The sequence below is a fragment of the Caloenas nicobarica genome, chromosome 3 (assembly GCF_036013445.1).
Source record: "Caloenas nicobarica isolate bCalNic1 chromosome 3, bCalNic1.hap1, whole genome shotgun sequence".
NCBI lineage: Eukaryota > Metazoa > Chordata > Aves > Columbiformes > Columbidae > Caloenas > Caloenas nicobarica.
The window spans coordinates 6,003,517-6,027,237 of NC_088247.1; the positions used below are offsets into that span (position 1 = coordinate 6,003,517).

General features: G+C 39.9%; 1 protein-coding gene across 1 annotated transcript in view; it reads right to left on the minus strand.

The window, feature by feature from the left end:
* SUPT3H (SPT3 homolog, SAGA and STAGA complex component) overlaps positions 1-23,721 on the minus strand; it is a 280,232-nt gene that overhangs the window by 45,694 nt on the left and 210,817 nt on the right. Inside the window, 5 exon segments of the mRNA XM_065630707.1 lie at positions 7,726-7,836; positions 11,036-11,224; positions 11,701-11,808; positions 15,976-16,088; positions 18,791-18,866. Of these exon segments, the coding sequence (XP_065486779.1) occupies positions 7,726-7,836; positions 11,036-11,224; positions 11,701-11,808; positions 15,976-16,088; positions 18,791-18,866 (597 nt within the window).

Below are 23,721 nucleotides of genomic sequence, written 5' to 3' on the forward strand. Positions count from 1 at the left end.
AAATATCATACAGCCACACTATCCTTTATATTTTCAAACTTTCCCTCTCTTCGTTCTATCCTCACAGTCTGCTATTTTAGTCTCACACAGGCTCAGCTTTGCCAGGTCTTCCACAAATATTCCACAAATTTTGTTTTCTGGAGGAAATCAGTTGAGTCAATATAATCTTTATTAAATTGAAATTACTAAAGGTTTGCGACAAACTTCGGTATTTTTTGCAACAGAAATGGACTTAAGCATTCACAAAAAAGCTGAGCTCAATCAGGATCAATAATTAGTACTTTTAAAGTATCAGAAGTGAAAGGTTTTGGCTAAGTATATTACTTGATTGTGAAACTCTATTATTTACATGCAGGTGTAATATACTGAAGTCTACATGGAATACTTGCGTTTATTATTAAAGAAGCTGTAAGAGTACAGGCAGGGCTGTATAAGGCCCAAATAATGTCTCTGCCAAAAAGCATTCTCTGGTGTTACATATTCTTTGAGCAGGGAATGTCACGAGCAGCATCATAAACATGGTTTTGTAAATATTCATTGTTTTATGATGCTTAGGCAATTTTATGAGACTGAAATTTTTAACAAGAGAAGGTTTAGACTAGCAACTCTTTTCATACTGAAATTACTTGGAGCCTGAAGGACTATTTTCCCCAAAAAGTAAATACCCAAACAAAAGTTGGTTATACCCTCTGTTCATTCAATATGCTCCATTTACACACACATACACTGCTGAATAATGGCTACTGTCTTCCGCAGGTCTGTGCAAGATTACAATTCACACTTACAACCTCAGTTTCTCTTTAACTAAACATTAAAAAATAAAATTTCAGAACTAGCATAAACTGGAGGGAACAAAGAATCTGTTTTGGAAGCATTTTTGCCTGTGGTTTTCCAGCATTGTAGCTGACCACTGTGTTTTTAATTTCAGAGCAGAGGATGCTAGCTGCACTTTTTCCTAGAGTTGTTCTCTCATGGTCGCAAGTACCATTTACAAACTGTTCATGTACTACTTGCAACTCTTCATATCAAGCATTCAGGTAATCACTATATATTGATCACAGAATGAATATTTTTAAAGAATTATTTACTGTTTGTTACTCCAACTGTTAAAATACAATCAATTCAAACCACTTAAAGTAATTTCTCTAATGACATTATGCTTGTATGCCTGATATTTTTGTGAACGCTTTGTCATACTAAACATTATTAGACTAATACCCAGATGAATATTAGGATTATACCTATAGGCCCAGCCAAGACAATGTGCTTTACAGAGATTAACTTCTTTTAGATTAATCTAAATATAACATATTATCATTATTTTACTTTTTAAAAATTATTATTATTATTTTACTTTTTAGCCAGTCTGTGGAAATATCGAGCTTGTTATAATTTGGTTTGGTATTGATTTTCATCCCGTTTAAATCCTGAATCATATTGAAATCAATGATGCTGCCATGTTGTAAAGTAAGTAAGGGTCCAGAACCAAAGTTTCATGAAGAAAGAGGGATGTACCCAGGTCATGCTACAAGATATGGAAATTTGCTCTTTCCTGTCTTGCAAAATTACATGGTGCTATTTTAAAATAAGTTATTTATATCTCTGCTCCTTGAAAGTCTGGACCATATTTTAAAGTAGGCAATAGCGAGTGCCACCCAATACTGTCAGTAGAGAACATATGGAAAAAAAATATACATCTTAGACTACCTTAGACATGATACAATGCAGAAAAATCCAGAGTACACTTGCTGTTTTCCACTGTGGCTTGCACTTGGAGACAAAACCTAGATGCTCTAATTATGTTAGTCATTTTGACATAGCTATTAAGGTCAAAATAAATGCAAACAGATCGTTTTCACTAGTTTAATGTTAGTTCTCATTTACCATATGATTATAAAACTTTCGAAGTGCTCTTTTTGCTCAAAGCAACATCCATCAAATGCTGCTAAAGAACAAATCACACAGCTTAACTCTTCTTCCAAAATTGCCTTATTAGGAACACTTATCACCAAATCAGATGGAAGAGGGACAGTCATGACGAAACAGCAAAAAAGCGAAAGATGTCAGAAAATATCCGTTTGTGCCTTACAAATACATATTAACTATCCTCAGAAAATAGTCCCAAAGGAATATGTATTTTTTTATACAATATTCTCATATATTTGCTTTTTAAACAGAAATAAAATCTAAATTGTATTTATGAGACTGAGTTTTTCAGTGGCAAAAGATAAAACTTGCACTTACCCTCAGGTTTGCCATTTTAGAAGTAACACTAGTATTGTGAAGTGTCCTACAAAATACAAGTTCTTCACATGATCTCCTTCAGAAATCTAGTCATTTTGGAAAGAAAGCATGCTTGCATCTGGCAACTAAAACTGATGAGGTTCACCTCAGTTCCATCAAGGTTCAAGCAGTCAAAACCAGGAAGATTCCGTGAAACCAAAATTAAAAGATGAATCACATCAGTACAGCTCAGCAATAGCAGGTTTCTAGCGTGTACACTTCAAACTGCGGCAGAATGCAAAACCAGAGGCTTACAACCCTTGGGAGCATTTTGAACACAGACCAACCTGGCTCAAGTCATTCTCAAAGCTAAAAGAATGAAGCTGGCAAGAGTCCTATCATAGAATCATACAGTCATTTTGGTTGGGAGAAACCTTCAGATCATAAAATCCAACCATAACCTCACACTGGCACTAAACCATGTCCCTAAGAACCTCATCTACATGTCTTTTAAACCCCTCCAGGGATGGTGACTCCACCACTGCCCTGGGCAGCCTGTTCCAATGCCTGACAACCCCTTCTGGGAAGAATTTTTTCCTAATATCCGATCTAAACCTCCCTGGCACAACTTGAGGCCACTTCCTCTTGTCCTAGCACTTGCTACTTGGGAGAAGAGACCAATCCCCTCCATGCTACAACCTCCTTTCGGGCAGTTGTAGAGAGCGATCAGGTCTCCCCTCAGCCTCTTTTTCTCCAGGTTGAACACCCCCAGGTCCCTCAGCTGCTCCTTAAGACTTGTGCTCAGCATTAAGATCTTGGACTTTACGGTGGAGAACCTAGAAACTGTGGAATCCCCCCAGATTCCTTTTTATATAAACAGATCCCAGGAATCAGAGAACATCTGTTCTCCCATAATGTGCTTTGGTTTCCTCACAGCCGGAATCAGTTCTTATGCCTGAGGGAGCTGGGTCTCTTTAGCTTGGAGAAGAGGAGACTGAGGGGCGACCTCATTAATGTTTATAAATATATAAAGGGTGGGTGTCACGAGGATGGAGCCAGGCTCTTCTCGGTGACAACCAACAGTAAGACAAGGGGTAATGGGTTCAAGCTGGAACACAAGAGGTTCCACTTAAATTTGAGAAGAAACTTCTTCTCAGTGAGGGTGGCGGAACACTGGACCAGGCTGCCCAGGGAGGTTGTGGAGTCTCCTTCTCTGGAGACATTCAAGCTCGCCTGGACGCCTTCCTGTGTAACCTCACCTAGGTGTTCCTGCCCTGGCAGGCGGATTGGACTAGATGATCTTTCGAGGTCCCTTCCAATCTCTAACATTCTGTGATTCTGTGATTCTGTGATGCCTGGCCAGTTGGCACACAAGCCCAGGAGCCATAGGTTCCAGGAGGAATGCTATATGGCAAGGGTTTCTCACAGGCAGGAAGCATCCTGGGATCCTTACTCAAAGAAATTCTGCTTTGTTTCTGCTCTTCTCTTTCATAGAATCATAGAACATCCCTAGCTGGAAAGGACCCACAAGGACCATTGAGTCCACCTCCTGTCCCTGCACAGGACAACCCCACAGTTCACACCGTGTGTCTGAGGACGTTGTCCAAATGCTGATACCTTCATCTGTCTGCAGTTATGTATGGGTTTTGTCACTACTGAGGGTGAGTTTCCAGACAGCATAGAAATTAGCTCTAGTCTAAGAACTGAGAAGTCCTGGCTCACCAGAGGTGAAAAACAATAAGAAGGTGAGGAGGAAAAAAAAAAAAGAAAAATATTGAAAACTATAACACAAGAAGAAAAAAAAGAATAAGGAAAGTGACAAAATCCGTATTTTAGTATCAAAGGCAGTTAGAATGTTCTTCTGTGCTTTTGGTTTAAAGTGCAATCATCTGCATGGGATTTTTCATAGAGAGAACATTGATTTTATAGCATCCCATAATTTTAAACAGGGAAATATTATCAGATACTTTGCAGGCCCAGATTTTTATTAATTTCTCAAGATGTACTGCTGATTTAAACCCAGTCCATTTGTACAGATGATAAAGTCTTTCAAAACCCAATGTTGTTAAATCATAAACATTAAAAATGATGCAGAGTGAACTTCAGGGAAACTACTGAATGCCTCGCACTAGGCAGCATGGCAAAAAGCCAAAACCCAAGTCTAGCTAAATTAAAAATAATCTCCTAAATGAAAATGTTTGCCTTCTGCCTTATATGACTGGCTGGAATGAGACGGAAATTATTTAAAATGAAAATATAGGCCAGAGCTGTCTACTATTTCTTACTAATTTACAGCAAGGGTAAAATTCTTCTGTAAATCCTCCTCACTGCTCAATAGTCACAGATCCAAGAAAATTTCAGAATAGCATAGGCTTACAAAATTAAAATAATTTGTTAAATTCCAATAATTGCACTGTGCTGAAGTTCATGTAATATTACTCTGGAAGACAGAAAAGGACTCAAAGTTATTCCTTTTTCTCTCCCAATCTTTTCTCAATGGTCAGTAATCAAGAGCAGTACCATGCTCTTGTTTTCAAAAAACTATTGTTGAATACTTTGGATAACTTATTTTGCCTTTTATTCCTGGTATGAGATTCCCTGTATGTTCCTAAGATACGTCATGTTATTGAGGATAAATAAGTACATGGTTAGGTTTCTAAGACTGATTCTAGATTCTTCTTGTACAACTATCATAAACTTATACTGGAGTAATGCAGCATTTTGCCATTAGCAGACTTGCAGTCTTGCTACTATTGCAAGAAAGTAGAACTAAGTCTTTCACTTAAAGTTCAGTCTAATCTATCCATTTTAGGGACTGAATTGGACACGTATATAGCCCACAAAAATGGTTGTTTCTTTAGTGAGCTACACTCATTCTTTTCCTTGCTTCTGTAGTAGGACTGCTAACATGAGCGGCAAAATGCCATCAGAAAACAGCATCAAACATCGAGACGTGCAGAAAAATCCTTCCTCCTTACCTACAGCAGACTCTGTGAGGGCATCTATTGACAATAAAATCATATCTGATGTGGCAGAACGATCAACAGGCTTAAGAGAAATGGAAGAGATGATATGCAAAGGTATATTCCTAACTTCTTTACATGACCTTTAGGTCAGTTTCGGGGTGGAAACAGCTGAAAGCACAACTTCACTGAATCTAATGACGGATGCCCATTCAGCATTTCTGTCTCTGCAGTTTTTAAAGTGTCACCACAGGATCACAAGAAGCACATCGAGTAAAGTCACTTTTCCTCCTGGTTCTGTCATCCTATCTGGTAGGTCACGCAGACACTACTGTGAAGGCAGTGGCAGCAGGAGGAAGCAGAAGTCATTCCAAAGAAGTGTCACTGCAGTACTGTTCAAAATGCCTAGAGACAGTATTTTTAAAACAACAGTGTGAGAGTCTGGTAGTAGAAAAAGGTCAGGTCAAAGGAAGCATCGATCCACATTCACGCATTTGGCATCTGTAAGGAACTTCCAGGAAGTTTGGGGTACTTTCTTTTTTGACAACTCTGTTCATTCCCAAAACTGCCGATAAGGGCAGTGACAGGAAAAGTGGGCACACTGGCAGACTTAAATGCATGCTCTATAATATCTCTCAAAATGCTTTTCATAGCATCATAGAACAGTTTGGGTTGGAAGGGACCTTCAAAGCTCATGCAGTCCCACCCCTGCCATGAGCAGGGACATCTGCACCAGCTCAGGTTGCTCAGAGCCCCGTCCAGCCTGGCCTGGGATGTCTCCAGCGATGGGGCATCCACCACCTCTCTGGGCAACCTGGGACAGTATTTTACCACATTTATTGTAAGAAATTTCTTCCTCATGTCTGGCCTTAATCTTCCCTCTTTTAGATTAAAACCATCACCCCTTGTCCTATCACAACAGGTCCTGCTAAATCGTCTGTCCCCATCTTTCCTACAGGTCCCTTTTAAGTACTGAAAGGCTGCAATAAGGTCTGCCCGGACTTCTCTCTTTTCTTGAACTTTCTCATTAAAAAAAGGATCATATTACAGCTCTACAACATCTGTATGTATCTAGAAGATGACCAAAGATCCCCTTTCTCTTTCTTGTCTTGTTTAAGGGGAACAAGATCTGCTCATCTCATCAGCCACATTTACGGTAGGTAATGTCAACAAATAAAATTGTTCAGCAAGTTGTACTCTTTGGAAATTTCACGAGATTGCAGGACATTAAAAAAAAATCCAAAACGAAACAAAGTATTTTATTATATCTTGTGTCTGCAGAGAAATTTCAAACTTTTGTTAATAATTAACCAAACCACTTTCAGTGAGGGTCAGGGACATGTCTTAGCAAATTCCTGCTAAAGACACTTCAGTATTTAGGACTAGAAATTTTATCGTATACTTTATACAATATTAATCTAGCATTTGTGAGTGGCAAGAGAGGTAAAATTATGTAAAGAGAATTCATTATGACTACGTATCAACTATCGTTAATAAACCAAATACTTCCTGGCATTTATAAAAGCATTTACAAGTTTTGACACTAGGAAAATTATAACTTCACATACTCAGCTATTCTTATTTTTTCTTGTTCCTTGCTTCTGAGGTCAAGTCCCACTTGTTTATTTATGTTGATATTTATGATCTTCATACACTTCTGTAAAATTTTTATGTAGATGAATTTCCTCCAAATTCAGAATCATTTTTGTTTCCTAAAATCCCTCCAAAATTGGACAGTTTCATCCTTAGGAGCTCAGATGGAGTTTGGTGTGAGGTTTTTTGTTTGGTTGGTTTGGTTTTGTTTTGTTTTAATGATTTCTTTGACATTCATTCTTTCCTAAATGTAGATATTCTGAGGTAAGCAAGGATATATGCCACATAGAAGAGCATATCAGAGGAAAATAACCCCCATTTATGACATTGGAGAGACTGACTACTTTCACATTTTTATCAGCTGAGAATATTAAATAAATAAGTTGTTTGGCTGCTCTGAACAATGGATTTGCAATTTGCATAGAAAAAATGATGGCGAAACCTCATAACCCATCAGTGTTTTACCACAAGCTCAGTTCTATTACATTTTAGTGGAGATTCAAAGTTGTTTAAAGAAACCATTCTCTTCTTTCTCCAACCATAAATGTGTTGCTTGAGAGTTCAACTTCCAATAGGAGCAGTATCTGACACACAACTTATTTTAGAATATAAAGTGCTCCTCACCATCTTGGAATACATATAATTTAAAATAACTGTAAACCTAAACTTTGCAAAAACAGAAAATTCAAGCACTAACAAAAAAGCATAATTTGTAATTGAAAGAAAATAATATTTAAAAGAAAAAAAAAAACTTTTTTGTCCTTCCAAAAAAGAGACAGAAATTACTGAGTTTTATTTCCCAAGAGAATTATGCCACTTTTATAAAGAAAATTACAGTTACCACAAATTGCTCTCAACAATTCCAAAGCTTCTTCATTTGACCACTTGAAAATCAAAGTTCTTTAAGATTATAAATATAACTTTTTATAACTCTGTTATTACGTACTGTGAATGGGGAAAGGGGGCCAATCTTGTGGCCATAGCGTCGAATGGCCTCTCTGATGTGGCTGGGCTGGATGGCATCGCTTTGAGCCTCGGTACCACAGGCTGCAGTGCTCTGCAACAGAAAAACACATAAATTGTTACTAAATCAAAAACACACAACAGACCTACAGTGCATAAAGTACGAAAATAAACCTTTATAAAATGGACCTTTTTTTTTCCTGCGGATACACATCATTGCTGCCACACACTACATTAGAGAAAAAAGCTATTAACAAATCAAAGAGGACTTTTACATGAACTTTGCTTAAGAGACCCAAAGAACACCATATTTGTCCTCTTAAATCTTTCACCTAGTGCTGCTGTATGTTGCAATTGAAAAGAGCAGAAAATGTGCAAACTAAAATGAAAGGGTCACATAAGTCATACTGCAATAACCACAGATACTATTTTTAAAACATTTCAGGCTCATATTATGATGTCAAGGGGTGGGGGAAATATTGAACAAGTACCCAAGTGGAAAGCAATTTGACACTAAAATCACCACTGAGAAGTATGAGATCGAAATTTCAAGATGAAACATGTGACATAATGGTGTTAAAGGGATGTAAAATATTTTAATTACCTCAAACTGGAATGTTTTCAAAATTTCAAATGACTTTTTGGATTAAGGACTGTAAATAGGAAAAATAAGAATTCACTGCTACTTGTCCATTGATTTTACAAAAATATCCCCAGGATTTTAAAATAAAAAGTTAGTCTTTTCTCCTTGCTAGTCAAACTGAAATATTGGGTTAGGCTCCATCTAGACATGGCTACTTGCCAGAATTCAGACAACTTATCAGAATGATGGCTGCTTGGTAATAAATTAATGAAAATGATATTAGTGAATGTACTAAGAATGACAAAAACTTACATTATACACTGAAATTTAAGATACACACATATATGGTCCCCCTATTCATTTATACTATATACTAATGCTGTCAAACTTGGGATATTACTTACAAAATGTTTAATTTTCAAGAGTGCTTAGTCCACTGGAGCCTGTGTGTGTACACACAGAATTATTCATAATACGATGGCAGATTCTTCCCTTGCTGATTGACATTCATAAACAGAATATGAAACTCAAACACTTTCTGCTGGACTGGGCCTTTGTGGACTAAGAATAACATTCTGCACCAAGTTAACTCGTTTGTCTCAATGCCTCAGTCATATCCAGTATATACCTACCCAAATTGGATAAGTCAGGGGAACATTTTATTAAAACGGTGCACTTTTTAGAATATGATTATTATTTCAAAAGCTATTAAGTGAAACACTAAGAATCGAAAATAAACTCACAAGTGAAATATAATTTATACAAAACTACATCTCCAGATAAATTCTTGTTCCTATGAATTATAATGGAAATCAGCCACAGAAACAAAACAAATCAAATGTAATATAAAAACAAAGAGGAAAAAGCAAAAGTCTTGAGAGTGTTTTTTAAGATTCACTAAAGGCTTTCTAAATAGAGTATAATAAGAGCAGAGAGAAAGTTGAACGTATTAGGAGTATCAACAGAACTGATGACACTAGAAGAAGAAAATACATCTTTTTCTATCTGTCATCGTAAAAATCAGTGGTTAAACTTTGTGAAAAATGAGTATTTGTTTTAGGAGAAAAACAACACACATGAGAAAATCACAAGCCACTCCATTGCTCCGCAGCCAAATGAGTACTGCCGTCACACTTTTTCACAAAAGCCCTACATGACTAACACAGCACTTCCTACCCAGTTTATTTCATCAAATCTATTCCCCTTGTGGTTTTAAAGTACATATATCCCTCTCAGATAGATTACCAAGGATCTGCAACAGAAGACAGGAATTGTAATATTTACATTTCACACTCTGAATATGAGACATCCATATTTTATGCAAAGTAAATAACTATTTAGATTGAATGCAAGCAACTGGTATAAAAATAAAGCAGGTCAGGCAAAGTTGTTATGGGCAAAGGCAGCAGTTGCCTAAGGCTGCTGGAAGCAGGAAAATCACAACCATCTCTGCCTATTTTGTTTATGCTTTGACCCTCAAAGCCTACGCTAGCTGCTACTGTCAGAGAAAGGGATGATTATTTGGGATGGTGTCTACTGCTGTGGCTGTAGAGAAGCAGCTCAACTTAGAAGCAATAGCTACCTCAACAAAATCAATGATCTGGATGAGGGGATTGAGTGCACCCTCAGAAAGCTTGCAGGTGACACCAAGTTGGGTGGGAGCGTTGATCTGCTGGAGGGTAGGAAGGCCATACAGAAGGATCTGGACTGGCTGGATCATTGGGCTGAGACCATTTGTATGAGGGTTAACAAGGCCAAATGCGGGATCCTGCACTTGGGTCACGACAACCCCAGGCAGCACTACAGGCTCAGGGAGGAGTGGTTGGAAAGCTGCCTGGCAGAGAGGGATCTGGGGGTGCTGGTCAACAGCCAGCTAAACACGAGCCAGCGTGTGCCCAGGCGGCCAAAAAGGCCACTAGCATCCTGGCTTGTATCAGCACTAGTGTGGCCAGCAGGACCAGGGCAGTGACCTTCCCACTGTACTCGGTGCTGGTGAGGCTGCATCTCAAATCATGTGTTCAGTTTTGGGCCCTTCAATACAAGAAAGAACTTGAGGTGCTGGAGCAAGTTCAGAGAAGGGCAACAAAGCTGGTGAAAGGTCTGGAACACAAGTCTTAAGGAGCGGCTGAGGAACCTGGGGCTGTTCAGCCTGGAGAAAAGGAGGCTGAGGGAAGACCTTCTCGCTCTCTATAACTACCGAAAGGAGGCTGTAGCATGGAGGGGATTGGTCTCTTCTCCCAAGTAACAAGTGATAGGACAAGACGAAATGGCCTCAAGATGTGGCAGGGGAGGTTTAGATCAGATATGAGGAAAAATTTCTTCCCAGAAATTGCATTGGAACAGGCTGCCCAGGGAAGTGGTGGAGTCACAAACCCTGGAGGGGGTTTAAAAGATGAGGTTCTTAGGGACCTGATTTAGTGACAGTGTGAGGTTAATGGTTGGGCTTTATGATCTTGAAGGTCTCTTCCAACCAAAATTATTCTATGATTCCATGAAAATTGAGCTTGCAGGAATTACTGGAAAGCTTTAGTCTAGTTCTGTTAGAAAGAACACCAAACCACAGACATCAGCCCTACAATAACATTGTTAGTGAACATGTGATAAAGGTTAGAATTAATATTTAAAATGAGGCATGTTACTTCCTGAAGATGTTTTGGTTTCTTTTTTTTTGTTGTTTTTTTTTGTTTTTTAAGGATGGTGCACCCAATACCTTTTTTCTTTTCCTCTGTTTGGATTTGGTAGAGTCCTGTCCAATTCCTCCATTCCCCAGGGCTCCTGATGGGGTTTTCCCAAGATGTTGCTGTCCTGCTGATGCTGGGGGTGTGGGTGTAGGAGGTGGTGTGTTTTCAGGAGAGTCAAGACTGGTCTTCACACTTGTAGATTGCCCTAAGAGATGTGGCTATAAAAGCAGGACGTCAAACAGCAATTATATAATCAAATCACGTAAAAAAACTATTGTATTCTTAGATTTACTGTTAGAAAAGATGTAATAAAGAATTAAACTTGCTCGTTCTAGAGGTTATTATAATGTTTGTATCGCAGCAATGCATGCAACACAACACTTATTGCATTTGTCACTGTTGACAACTTTAATCTGCAATACAGAGACCATTGAAGACAGAGAGAAGGACTTTCCAACCAAGAAAAGAGAATTTCCGTGTAAATATAAAGATGCTGCTAAGAATTTTACATTTGGAGCTATAATTTAATGTCTTTCCATCTAAATCCATAACTTCAACATTAATAAACTCCATAACAGAAGCCTATATTAACACCAGATTCAAGAACATCTACTTCGAAAGCAACAAACTACCAAATACACGTAAAAATAAAACACCAAATGCATTAGCATGTGAAAAAGCAAGATTTAATTACCTCAGTAGAGTTGTGATATTGTATGAAGGTGGCAGATATGGCGTGACTGAATGGGTCACCGGCTTTGGAAGCCATGTCCTGCTTAACCAAAAGGGCCAAGTCCACCAACTGGAGAGGCAAAAACAGGTGATAAACAGGCAGGTTTACTGACACGCTACTTACTACAAATGCCATTGTAAAAATGAAGAGAGAGAGGAGTTGTAGGTTGAGGCGGATTATTTTTAGTGCTTCTCAGCTGAAAACAAAAGTATTCAGATATTTCAGCCTAAGGAACCTTCCTTTTCCACTTCTGTAAATATATGGAGTAATCTGTCTACCCAAGAGAGCTCAGCTTGGCACTAAGGTAGCATTTTGTTTTCCAGGAAATCCTGCTTTTCAATCCAATTGTGCAATGGGGTCGAATGAGCCTCAACATACTGCCAAAGGTCACGCAGCAAAGTATGTGGTTTCAGTTTGGACTTGAATGAAGTTCGTGCTGGACTCCACTCTCCTCTGTAACCATTCACATAGGAAGAGGCGATCGACTCCACGCCTCAAGACTGCCTCCGATAAAAAAGAAAGAAGGGTAATTGTGGTAGGCAATTCCCTTCTGAGAGGGACGGAGGGCCCGATATGCAGAGCTGACCCTCAGCATCGGGAAGTTTGTAGCCTACCTGGAGCTCGGATCAGGGACATCGCCAGGGCGCTCCCCAAACTGGTGCGCCCAACGGACTATTACCCCCTACTGATCTTTCAGACAGATGGGGAGGAAGCGGCATCCCGTAGTCTGAGGGGAATGAAGAGAGACTTCAAGGCCTTGGGACAAATGGTGAAAGAGTCTGGGGCTCAAGTTATCTTCTCTTCCCTCCTTCCATTTTCGGATGACGATGTGGGACGGAATAGAAAAATTGAGTCCGTAAATGATTGGCTTCGGGACTGGTGCTACAGGCAGGGCTTTGGGTTCTTTGATAACGGCTGGTTTTATAAGACACCAGTCCGGTCAGTGATATGTGGGAAAGGTTTATCCCACAGGGGTAAAAAGATGCTGGGACAGGAATTAGCAGGGCTCATTTGCAGGGCTTTAAACTAGATTCGAAGGGGGATGGGGTTGTAGCTGGGCTTGCATCAGTGGGGCAGCACACTGGAATCAATAAAGACCGGGAGGCCCCCCAGGCCCCTAGGGTGAAATCGGTGTACTCGGCTCGCTCCCTGAAATGCCTGTACACCAATGCGCGCAGCATGGGGAATAAGCAGGAGGAGTTAGAAACCTGCGTTCGGTCAGGAGATTATGATCTGGTGGCAATTACAGAGACATGGTGGGACAGCTCACATGACTGGAATGTGGTCATGGATGGCTATGCCCTTTTCAGGAAAGACAGGCCAGCCAGGCGAGGTGGTGGAGTTGCTCTTTATGTGAGAGAGCAACTGCAATGTATAGAGTACTGTCCAGGTGCGGTTGAGGAGCGAGTTGAGAGTCTGTGGGTGAGAATTAAGGGGCAGGCTGGCAGGGGTGACACTGTTGTGGGAGTCTATTACAGGCCACCAGATCAGGGTGAGGAAGTTGATGAGGCCTTCTATGGGCAGCTGAGCGTGGCCTCACAGTCACAGGCTCTGGTTGTTATGGGGGATTTTAACTACCCTGATGTTTGCTGGAAGGACTACTCAGCCAGCCAGCCTCAGTCTAGGAGGTTCCTCCAGTGCATTGACGATAACTTTCTCATGCAAATGGTGGAGGAGCCGACTAGAAGAGGTGCGCTGCTGGATCTCGTCCTCGCTAACAAGGAGGGTCTGGTCGAAGCAGTAAAGGTGGGGGGCTGCCTTGGTTGCAGTGACCATGAGATGGTGGAGTTCAGAATCTCCTGTGGTGGGAGCAGAATACCGAGCAGAATTGCAACCCTGGACTTCAGCAGGGCCGACTTTGGCCTTTTCAAACAGTTGCTGGAGGGAATCCCGTGGGCAAGGCTGCTTGAAGGTAAAGGCGCCCAAGATAGTTGGTTAACTTTCAGGGACTGCTTCTACCAAGCTCAAGATCAGTGCATCCCGACGCGCAGGAAGTCAAGGAAGGGAGCCAGGAGACCTGCGTGGTTAAACAGGGAACTGCTGGGCAAACTCAAGTGGAAGAGGAGGGTTTACAAATCATGGAAGGAGGGGCTGGCCACTTGGGAAGAATATAAGGCTGTTGTCAGAGGATGTAGGGAGGCAACTAGGAAAGCTAAGGCCTCCTTAGAGTTAAACCTGGCGAGAGGGGTCAAGGACAACAGGAAGAGGTTCTTCAAATACATGGCAGATAAAACTAACACCAGAGGCAATGTAGGCCCACTGATGAACGGGGTGGGTGCCCTGGTGACAGAAGATACAGAGAAGGCAGAATTACTGAATGCCTTCTTTGTCTCTGTCTACTCTGCCGGAGGCTGTCCTGAGGAGCCCCGTACCCCTGAGGCCCCAGAGGAAGGCAGGGCAATGGAGGAGTCTGCCTCAGTTGATGAGGACTGGGTTAGGGAGCAATTAAGCAATCTGGACATCCATAAATCCATGGGTCCAGATGGGATGCACCCGCGGGTGCTGAGGGAGCTGGCTGAAGTCATTGCTGGACCGCTCTCCATCATCTTTGCCAAGTCTTGGGAAACGGGAGAGGTGCCTGAGGACTGGAGGAAAGCAAATGTCACTCCGGTCTTCAAAAAGGGCAAGAAGGAGGACCCGGGCAACTATAGACCGGTCAGCCTCACCTCCATCCCTGGGAAAGTGATGGAACACCTTATCCTTGGTGCCATCTTAAGACATATCAAGGATAAGGGGGTCATCAGGGACAGTCAACATGGCTTCACCAAGGGGAAGTCGTGTTTGACCAACCTCATAGCCTTTTATGAAGACGTAACAAGGTGGATTGACGATGGCAGAGCAGTGGATGTGGTCTACCTTGACTTCAGCAAAGCATTTGACACCGTCTCCCACAGCATCCTCACGGCAAAACTGAGGAAGTGTGGACTGGATGATCGGGTAGTGAGGTGGACTGCAAACTGGCTGAAGGAGAGAAGCCAGAGAGTTGTGATCAATGGGGCGGAGTCTGGTTGGAGGCCTGTATCTAGTGGAGTGCCTCAAGGGTCAGTTCTGGGACCAATACTGTTCAATATATTCATCAATGACTTGGATGAGGGAATTGAGTGTACTATCAGCAAGTTTGCTGATGACACCAAGCTGGAAGGAGTGGCTGACACGCCAGAAGGCTGTGCTGCCATCCAGCGAGATCTGGACAGGCTAGAGAGTTGGGCGGGGAAAAATTTAATGAAATATAACAAGGGGAAATGTAGAGTCTTGCATCTGGGCAGGAACAACCCCAGGTTCCAGTACAGGTTGGGGAATGACCTATTAGAGAGCAGTGTAGGGGAAAGAGACCTGGGGGTCCTGGTGGACAGCAGGATGACCATGAGCCAGCACTGTGCCCTTGTGGCCAAGAAGGCCAATGGCATCCTGGGGTGTATTAGAAGGGGGGTGGTTAGTAGGTCCAGAGAGGTTCTCCTTCCCCTCTACTCTGCCCTGGTGAGACCTCATCTGGAATATTGTGTCCAGTTCTGGGCCCCTCAGTTCAAGAAGGACAGGGAACTGCTGGAGAGAGTCCAGCGCAGGGCCACAAAGATGATTAAGGGAGTGGAGCATCTCCCTTATGAGGAAAGGCTGAGGGAGCTGGGTCTCTTTAGCTTGCAGAAGAGGAGACTGAGGGGTGACCTCATTAATGTTTATAAATATATGAAGGGCGGGTGTCACGAGGATGGAGCTAGGCTCTTCTCAGTGACAACCAACAGTAAGACAAGGGGTAATGGGTTCAAGCTGGAACACAAGAGGTTCCACTTAAATGTGAGAAGAAACTTCTTCTCAGTGAGGGTGACAGAACACTGGAACAGGCTGCCCAGGGAGGTTGTGGATTCTCCTTCTCTGGAGACATTCAAAACCCGCCTGGACGCCTTCCTGTGTAACCTCACCTAAGTTTTCCTGCTCTGGCAGGGGGATTGGACTAGATGATCTTTTGAGGTCCCTTCCAATCCCTAACATTCTGTGATTCTGTGATTCTGTGATTATAAGACATTTCTGTTTGTGTATCAGCTGGATGAATACAGTATAGTACGTATCTGCCATACAGTAAATTGAGAGACAGACAGGAATCCCGTTAGCTTGGTGAGCTGAAGTAGTGACTACGAGCTGCTGAAGGGGCTTACAACACCCTCACCTGAGGCTGAAGTACATTCAAGAGTAATTAACTCATTTTGTTTAACCAGAGTTCAATCAGGCTTATCCCCTTACCTGTGCCACAGTCTCATAAGCTAAATATGCCAAAATCTCCATTGCAACTGCGTTTGGCTTTATTTCCATGTTGCTGCAGTCCAACCAGTCACGGAACTTGGATGCTTTCTTTGCTGTCAGTTAAAATCACAGGGGAAAAGGAAAAGTTAACAACAGGCGGACCAAAACAATGCATTTCTTCCAGTCATACAAAATATGGCAAATGCAAAACAAGGAGTGTGAAAGTGATTTGATTTGCCAAGGAAGGGATTATCAAAATGGAATTATTGGGGAAAAAACTCTTGTTTCATACACAACATTTTGGAGACCCATAAGCAGCATGGAGTAAAGACAAAAACACTCAGTTAATCATACGGGAGATTCCAGAACAAGGAAGGGTCTATCTCAGAGGACTGTAGACGGGACAAACCCAATTTTGAATATATTATTGCTAAAGAAATAATAAGATTGCATCACATCTTTGATGAATGACAGAAAGCACTAGAAGAAATCAACACAAATCTGTGCCCAGATAAAATGATATAATATTGTTAATGATGACAAAGACAAATGAAGAAGGAGAGAAGAACTAGGAAGTCCTTCTGTTAACCATGCAGGGATTAGGTGCTCACAACCTGGCCAAAATGATTTTTAGATGAGTGTTTTTGAAATGTGCTTTGGATATAAAGACTTAGATCTGCAAATGATCAACATTCATATGAGAACTTCACACTGCTGAGGGATGAGATCACTTAGGGAAAGTACAGAGAAAAATACGGGACAAAGAAACATATTATATTTTCTGAGAGCATAAAAGGAGGAAAAAAGAAGGATTATCTTAGGTCAGTAGTGGACAAGATGATCACAGAAAGCTGTTGAGACTTGGACAGAAAGGAACTAGTAATATAGAGGTCTTAATGAGGGATCTTTGTGAAGACAGGACAACCAAAATGAAGTAAATACAAGGTGGGAGAATAATTTAAAACAGTCCTTTCAAAGAGTCTTCAAAGAGGACTAAAAAGCTAAAGAGAAGTCAGGTGTTAAACAGAAAACGGGTGTAAAAAATGGTTATTTTTCTAGGAGTGAATGAGAAGGCTACACTGGGTCGCTGAAGACCTAAAATCCTCCCCAAAAAACACCCCAAAAAACCACAAAGCAAGAGAGAAAGTGTGAAGGTGACAGCAGGACCACAAAATGTTCCCTACAATTTGAATTTGTAATCGTGTAGTATTTGATCCTTTGATGGACCTTTTCTTTTCCCTTTCTTTAAAAGTGCACAGAAATACATGCATCTGTAATTATTAACATATACTGTTAGAACAGGCTTCTTGAAGTCCCTTCCAGGTTTATTCTCTTGTGACATAGTTTTCATGGGTTTATATCACAGTAAAAAGGGTTTACTAATTTAAACGTATCAATAGATTCAATTTTTACTAAAATAAAAGAAAATAAGCAAAAATAGCCTTAGTGTTAGCTTTGAACAAATGTTCTGCATGGACTTTACTATGTGCTATCTAGTTGAGTTCATATTATGCAACTGAATTTGTGCATGGGTCTCTCTACCATTTTCTAAGCACTGTAATTCTCTTATTTTTTTAATGACATTAAAAGTCAGTGAAAAGAACTGTATAGAAATGGTCATTTTAAAACACTGTGTAAATATCATTGAGATATTTTAATATGTCACAAAACCCCCGGTCAGCACCATTCAATTTTATTTTGAAAATTTAAGATTTCTATTTGTTCTGTCTCCAGATGATAATTTCTGGGTTTTAAAAATGACTTTATCACAAACCTCTCATTTGCTGAAGTCACCCTAATCTGAAGTATCATTTATCTAATGGCTCACAGATGTGTGATGCCAAATTATAACTAAGCTTACAAAACATATTGAACAGGAAAAGAAATGCTTACAAAACATGTTTTCCTACATTTGCTGACATTTGCTGATACAGAACAATATTTCAAATGTGCCATTTATTTGCCATAAATGAGTCACTCTTTCTTTGAATTTAAAAGGAAGAACAAGATAAGGTCTCTCATTTAAAGACACCATTGTGTCCAAGTCTGTGTTGTCAGATCATGTGCTGTTTTGTCATGATTTTTAGTGGCTCCTTCACCTCACTTTCTCCGACATTTGACCTAAAACCTTAGTCATCACTTAACCGCTTCTGTAATGATGTTTTGCTACATGATCAAGTCCATTAATTTACAGCTCGTTATAATTGTGGCTCGCAAGTACTTCTAGTAAGTTGGTTTTCAGTGCTAGTAAAGCCCTAATTCTGTCATCATGTTATTAGTGTTGGAATGGTGTATACTGATGAATTTGGCTAATGTTGCATAAATTCCACAGCAGGAGCTTACAGCTTAAAATAGAAAAGACTCTTTAGTAAGTTCTTTGTGTCTCTGCGGATAGGGAAATAAAAGCAAAACTCGCTGCTCTTCTCTAATTTTAGATGCATTCCGAAAAACCTGCAACCATGAAACTTTACTAATCTGCTGACTATACCACCACCATGACAGACTTCAGGCAAGTATGGTTGTTTTAATCCATTAACTCTTTACAAATTCTATCTTTGCAGTAGCCCCCACCAGCACAGTATTTGAGCATATAGAAAGCTTGGTAAATATTCAAATAAAATACTCTGCCTGACAGCCTGAAACTATACTAAATTAACTGTTCCCAGGAGTTATGCAGACGAAGAATTTAAAGCTTTATTATTGCAGATGAAAAAAAAGCACTTTCAAAAAATGTGAGGTTCTGCTGTGTTCTCTATTACATAAAATAATAAAATAATTGAACATCTTAACACAGTGCAGCCATTATAATACTTACAAAAACTCAATTGCCGACTCTCACAAAATTCTGCATACTGGACTGAGTCCATCATTCGTGTTTGTCTTTCTGCTCTCTGACAAAAGAGTAGAAGTACATGATGTACCTTATTCCAACAAGAACGGCATTCCACAAGAGAAATTATAGCAGCAAAACACCCCTGCCCTAACCTTGAAGTAACCCTCTCAAATCAAACATGCATTGAACAAGTTAAGATGCAGAAATATAAACCACGGATTGGTTATTAGTCTCGTGAATTAAATTACCCAGAGGAGCGTGTCAATTCTTATTTTAAAAATCTGCTCACACACCGTTCACCTCCAACAGTGACGAGGGCTGAGCTGAGAAAAGTCTGAGCAATCGTGCCCTGACCAAGGTACACATTTAAACTGATGTGAATAGTCTGCTACGTATTTACAGATGCCCAGACAAATAAAATGTTCTCCTGGAGCGAGGCCAATGTGTTCTGCACTGAGCAGAACTGAACCTGTGTGCTTTTCAAAATGGGAGCATTAGCAGCAGTGAAATGAATAAATTCCATTACATTGAGGATGCACCAGACAGAGAGGAACATCAAAGTGCCCCTTCCCACATTCAATCCACAGTAATAACTAAGTGACATATGCATCTGTTTCATTTTTTTTCACTGTTTACGCATGATTTTTTTATACTTCTGAACACCTACAGGAGAAGAAAGGAAATTAGACTGAATTAGAGCTCATTCAAGAAAAAAAAAATGGCTGATTTAAGAATGGATTTCACACAGAGTCCAGTGTCAACCAAAAAGTGTATCTCAGAAAAGTCAAGGCATGCAATGATAAATATTACGCACACTCTCCCCTCCTATATATAATTGAATCACAGTTGAAGCAGCACTGAAGTTCATGGTTAGGTTTGAACACGTCCTTGAGTTTTGTTTTCTCCAACCAAGCATGGCTGATTTTCACAAGGATCTGGTCTCTCTAGAGAGATTAAATTGTTCATGTATCAGAGGCAGGAAGCAGTAGTTAAAAAAAGAGAATTATGATCCTCTTCAGAAGCAGACTGGTTACTCAGGTCTCTCAAGCAAGGCAAGTAGGTTGTCTTAAACATCAAGGAAAGGAATACAAGTATCTTCCAAACAATGACTCAATGAATAAATCATACCGGGTAATAACAGAACCATAACTAAGTGGTATCAGGAGTGGCTGATGGCACCAAGGCTTTACTTCTGCAGTAAAGTCCATACAGCTCAAGAAACCACGCACGAAGAAGGTAAAGTACAGGTGCGTTCACATTAAAGAGAAGAATAAATAAAGAAAACACACTCACACACACACACAAATTCTGCTCTGACTCCCCAGGCACTTTTACATCTGATGAAATCAAAATCCTGGAGTTCTTTAATCAGATTTAATGGAAAACAAAAGGAGGTCTTTATAAGGGTATTAGGAGTCAGGCTATACAACCAGCATTTGATCTTAGCAATTTCTCGAATAATAAATAAGTAAAAATTAAATCAGTACTTCATAGACACAGTTTCTTCCTCTATTCGCTGCCTTTTAGGTCACTCTTCTATGACAGTCCAATCCACCAACTATGAAATCTTGTTGACAGTCACCATGTAAAATTTAGTTGTGAACCGAACCACTGAATGTCCAAGAACATACCTAGACATTCCTTCTTTCTTTTCTTCTCTTCTCTACCCAGTCAATAATTTCTACTGTATTTTGACTTTTAGTCACCAGGATAGAAAATGTTCTACTTAGGCATTTTTCAGTTCTCCTATGCGTGCATCTGTCATCTTGACTACATTTTGTGGAGCTGCCATTTCAGATAAGTAAAAAGTTTCAGTTAATCTATTCTATCAAGACATTAAGTCTAGATTGATTTTGTATCCTTTAAAAATTTCACAGTACATGTTGTAACTTCAATCCTCATCTAGTATAATCATAACCAAGGTCTGGTTTGCCTCTGAATTAGTTTGGTCATACTTTTGAAGACAGAAAGTACCACCAGGATCATCTAATCTGAACTTCTGCATAGCACAGGACACTTCTCACATAATACATCCTAGAAATGGCAGTCCTAGAATTTCATCTGTAATTTCACTACATATTTTAGAAAGGCATCTATTTTGGGTTTAATTTTTTCACATATTAAGAGATGACTTTTTCAAATAATTACAAAGGCTAAATTTTTATGCAATATAGTTTTAATTCTCCAATCATTTGTGTCTTTTTTTGCCAGTCAAGAGTTACAAGTTGGGCACATCCAGGTCATATTGAAATAATTTAACATTACGTGGGTAATCAAATAGACTGAGCTTCTATAAAAGTGACAAAATCTTCTTGAAATTTTACACATGGAAAAGTGCAGGCTGGCAGAACTGTTGCTTGAGGTCCCCCTCCAACAACCCTCTCTCTGGAGATCTCTAGCCCAACCTCCATCTTAAAAGAGTACTATTGCCAACACTAGATAAAGTCAGATATGGCTTTCTCTAGCTAAGTCTTGAAAACCTCCAAAGACAGAGATTTTAGGTCTCCTCTGGGTAACCTGCTCCGGTGTTGCACTTGTCAAAAAGATTTCTAACGTCCTACTTGAACCTGCCAAGCAACAATTTGTGGTTCTTGACCTTCTTTGTTGTACCCAGCACTAGTATGAAAAGTTTGGCTCTATCATTTTTATCACTGTCCTTCAGCAGTAGTAGACTTCTATCTAACCACATTTTAGTCTCCTCTTCCTCAGATTAGGTAAAACTAAGTCATCTCTCTCAGCCTCTTCTGACACGTCAAGTGCTCCAGGGCCCTCAGCTCTCAGTAGCTTTCAGCTAAACCTTTCCAGTTTCTCAGCATTTCCATGGAACTGAAGGACTCAAAACTGGATGAAGTGTTCCAGATGTGGCTCAACAGCAGCAAGTAGAAGGGCCTGCCACATTTCTGCAAAACTTTTGAGTTTGAGTGAGTTTTGCTTTAATATGGTGAGACCAAACTGTTGACACATGTTCAACTTGATGTTTGTTATCACCCCCCAGGTTCCTCTTTGAAGAGCTACTCTGCAGACAGTTGGTATCCAGCCTGTACTGATGCATGGGGTTACTCCATCCCAGATGCAGAAACTCAATGAAGTTTCTGTCGGTTCAGCTCTCAAGGTTTTCAAGACCTGTCTGGACTGAAGCTCCATCAATCAGCGTGCCAGCCACTCTTAATTTACTGTCATCAACAGATTTGCAGAATATGCATTTTTTTTTCCCACATTGTTGATGGAGATATTGAACAATACGGGCCCCGGTATTAACCCCTGGGATATTCAGTTTTTACCTGCTGCCACCTCTATGTCAAGCCATTGGCTATTACCCATCACTTCCAGCAGTCCCAGGGATTTAAAACCCTTTGCAACGACAAAGAAGGCACAGGAAAGCAAAATGACATGAAATGGTAACATGAGGAGGTATTCTTCAAAGTCCTACCAGAGATCACAAAGAAAAAAGATATCTAGAAATTTGACAAGGATACTTTAACCTTTACAGGCATCTCATAATGTAATATGGAAACTGCAAAAACAGATTAATCCCAAGACCAGTTATGTTAAATGAAATTATTTAGCAATGGCTATTCTCAGCAAATACAGTATAAAACTGAAAATGTGTGCTGTCAGAGGCTAGTCAATACACCTAACAGTATGTTCACTATCAAAACGCTGCAAGTTTCGTAATAAGAAACAAAAAAATACTAATCAAAGGTTGATTAAAAGAAAGGTGTTGCTGAGGAACTTTTCCAATAGGAACCTTGTTTCTCTCTATGAATTATCTACAGTAGTTGTCGAAACACTGGACTTAATTTCGTTCATATATACTAAACGAATATTAACACTTTTTCTCTGTATGAATGTTTTATGTAGTAAAATTACCTACACATCTACGAAATCAAATCACTTTCTCCCTCCAGTTCTCCTCTCTGGTAGATTCTAGAGCAATGCTCTAAAACACTACAAAATAAAATAGCTTTTATCATAAATAATTGGACTATATTTTCTTCCCAATACACTGTAACAAAAAACCCCACATCATAGCATAGAAACTCACAGTTCAAGGGATAAAGATAGCCATTCCATCAGTCCTGCCAGTTTTAGAATAGTCTATAAATAACCAGCAAATGCAGGAGAAATAAACAATTGGGCAGCACAGGTATATCATCTTTAAGGAAACAGCGAAGCTGAAGACAACAGATCATCTTTCCTCTTCGCTTCTCGAGATTATAAACAGTAATTATTTTCTTTTACATCATTCCTGCTTTGAAAAAAAATGTAATTTTCTCTTATCTCTGCAGTTCTAAAGTATATTTTATAAACTCAAAATGAATCAATAACACAGGATAAAAAGACTGAGCACATTACTGTGAACACACTGTTACTCCAGGCCAAAACAGTTTAAAGGAAACAGAATTCACTGTTTGGGAAGTCACAGAAAGTTTGTGAAAATGCTACAGCCTGTAAGTAATGCTTTAAGTCTACACAATACCTACTTGCTCTTTTTCACCATCTTTATTTTTCAACAAAACAATAAATCAATCAGGATGTTTTAACTAAGAAACAACTTCAATTTTATGCAAGTGAAATTTTCCAAATTCTGTTCTGGGGAGGAGCAGCAATTCACCCCAGGACGGAAGTTCCCTTTCATCAGTATAAAAGCAAGTTTGCTGGGAACCTTTCCTACAGGAAGAAACACTGTAACCCCTAACAACATGCCACCTTGAAGCAATCTCAGCTTGAAAGCAGATAAAATAAATGGCATCAATGATACTGTCCCACTGGTTTATCAAAATAATTTAAAAATATATTTTTTTTTACTCCCTCTGTAGTAGTACTGTAAGCAGTTAAGAAGCTGAGTTATGTGGCGTACAGCACAGTTAAAATACTTTGCATGCTTTCCTTGGAACATGCTGAAGGATGCA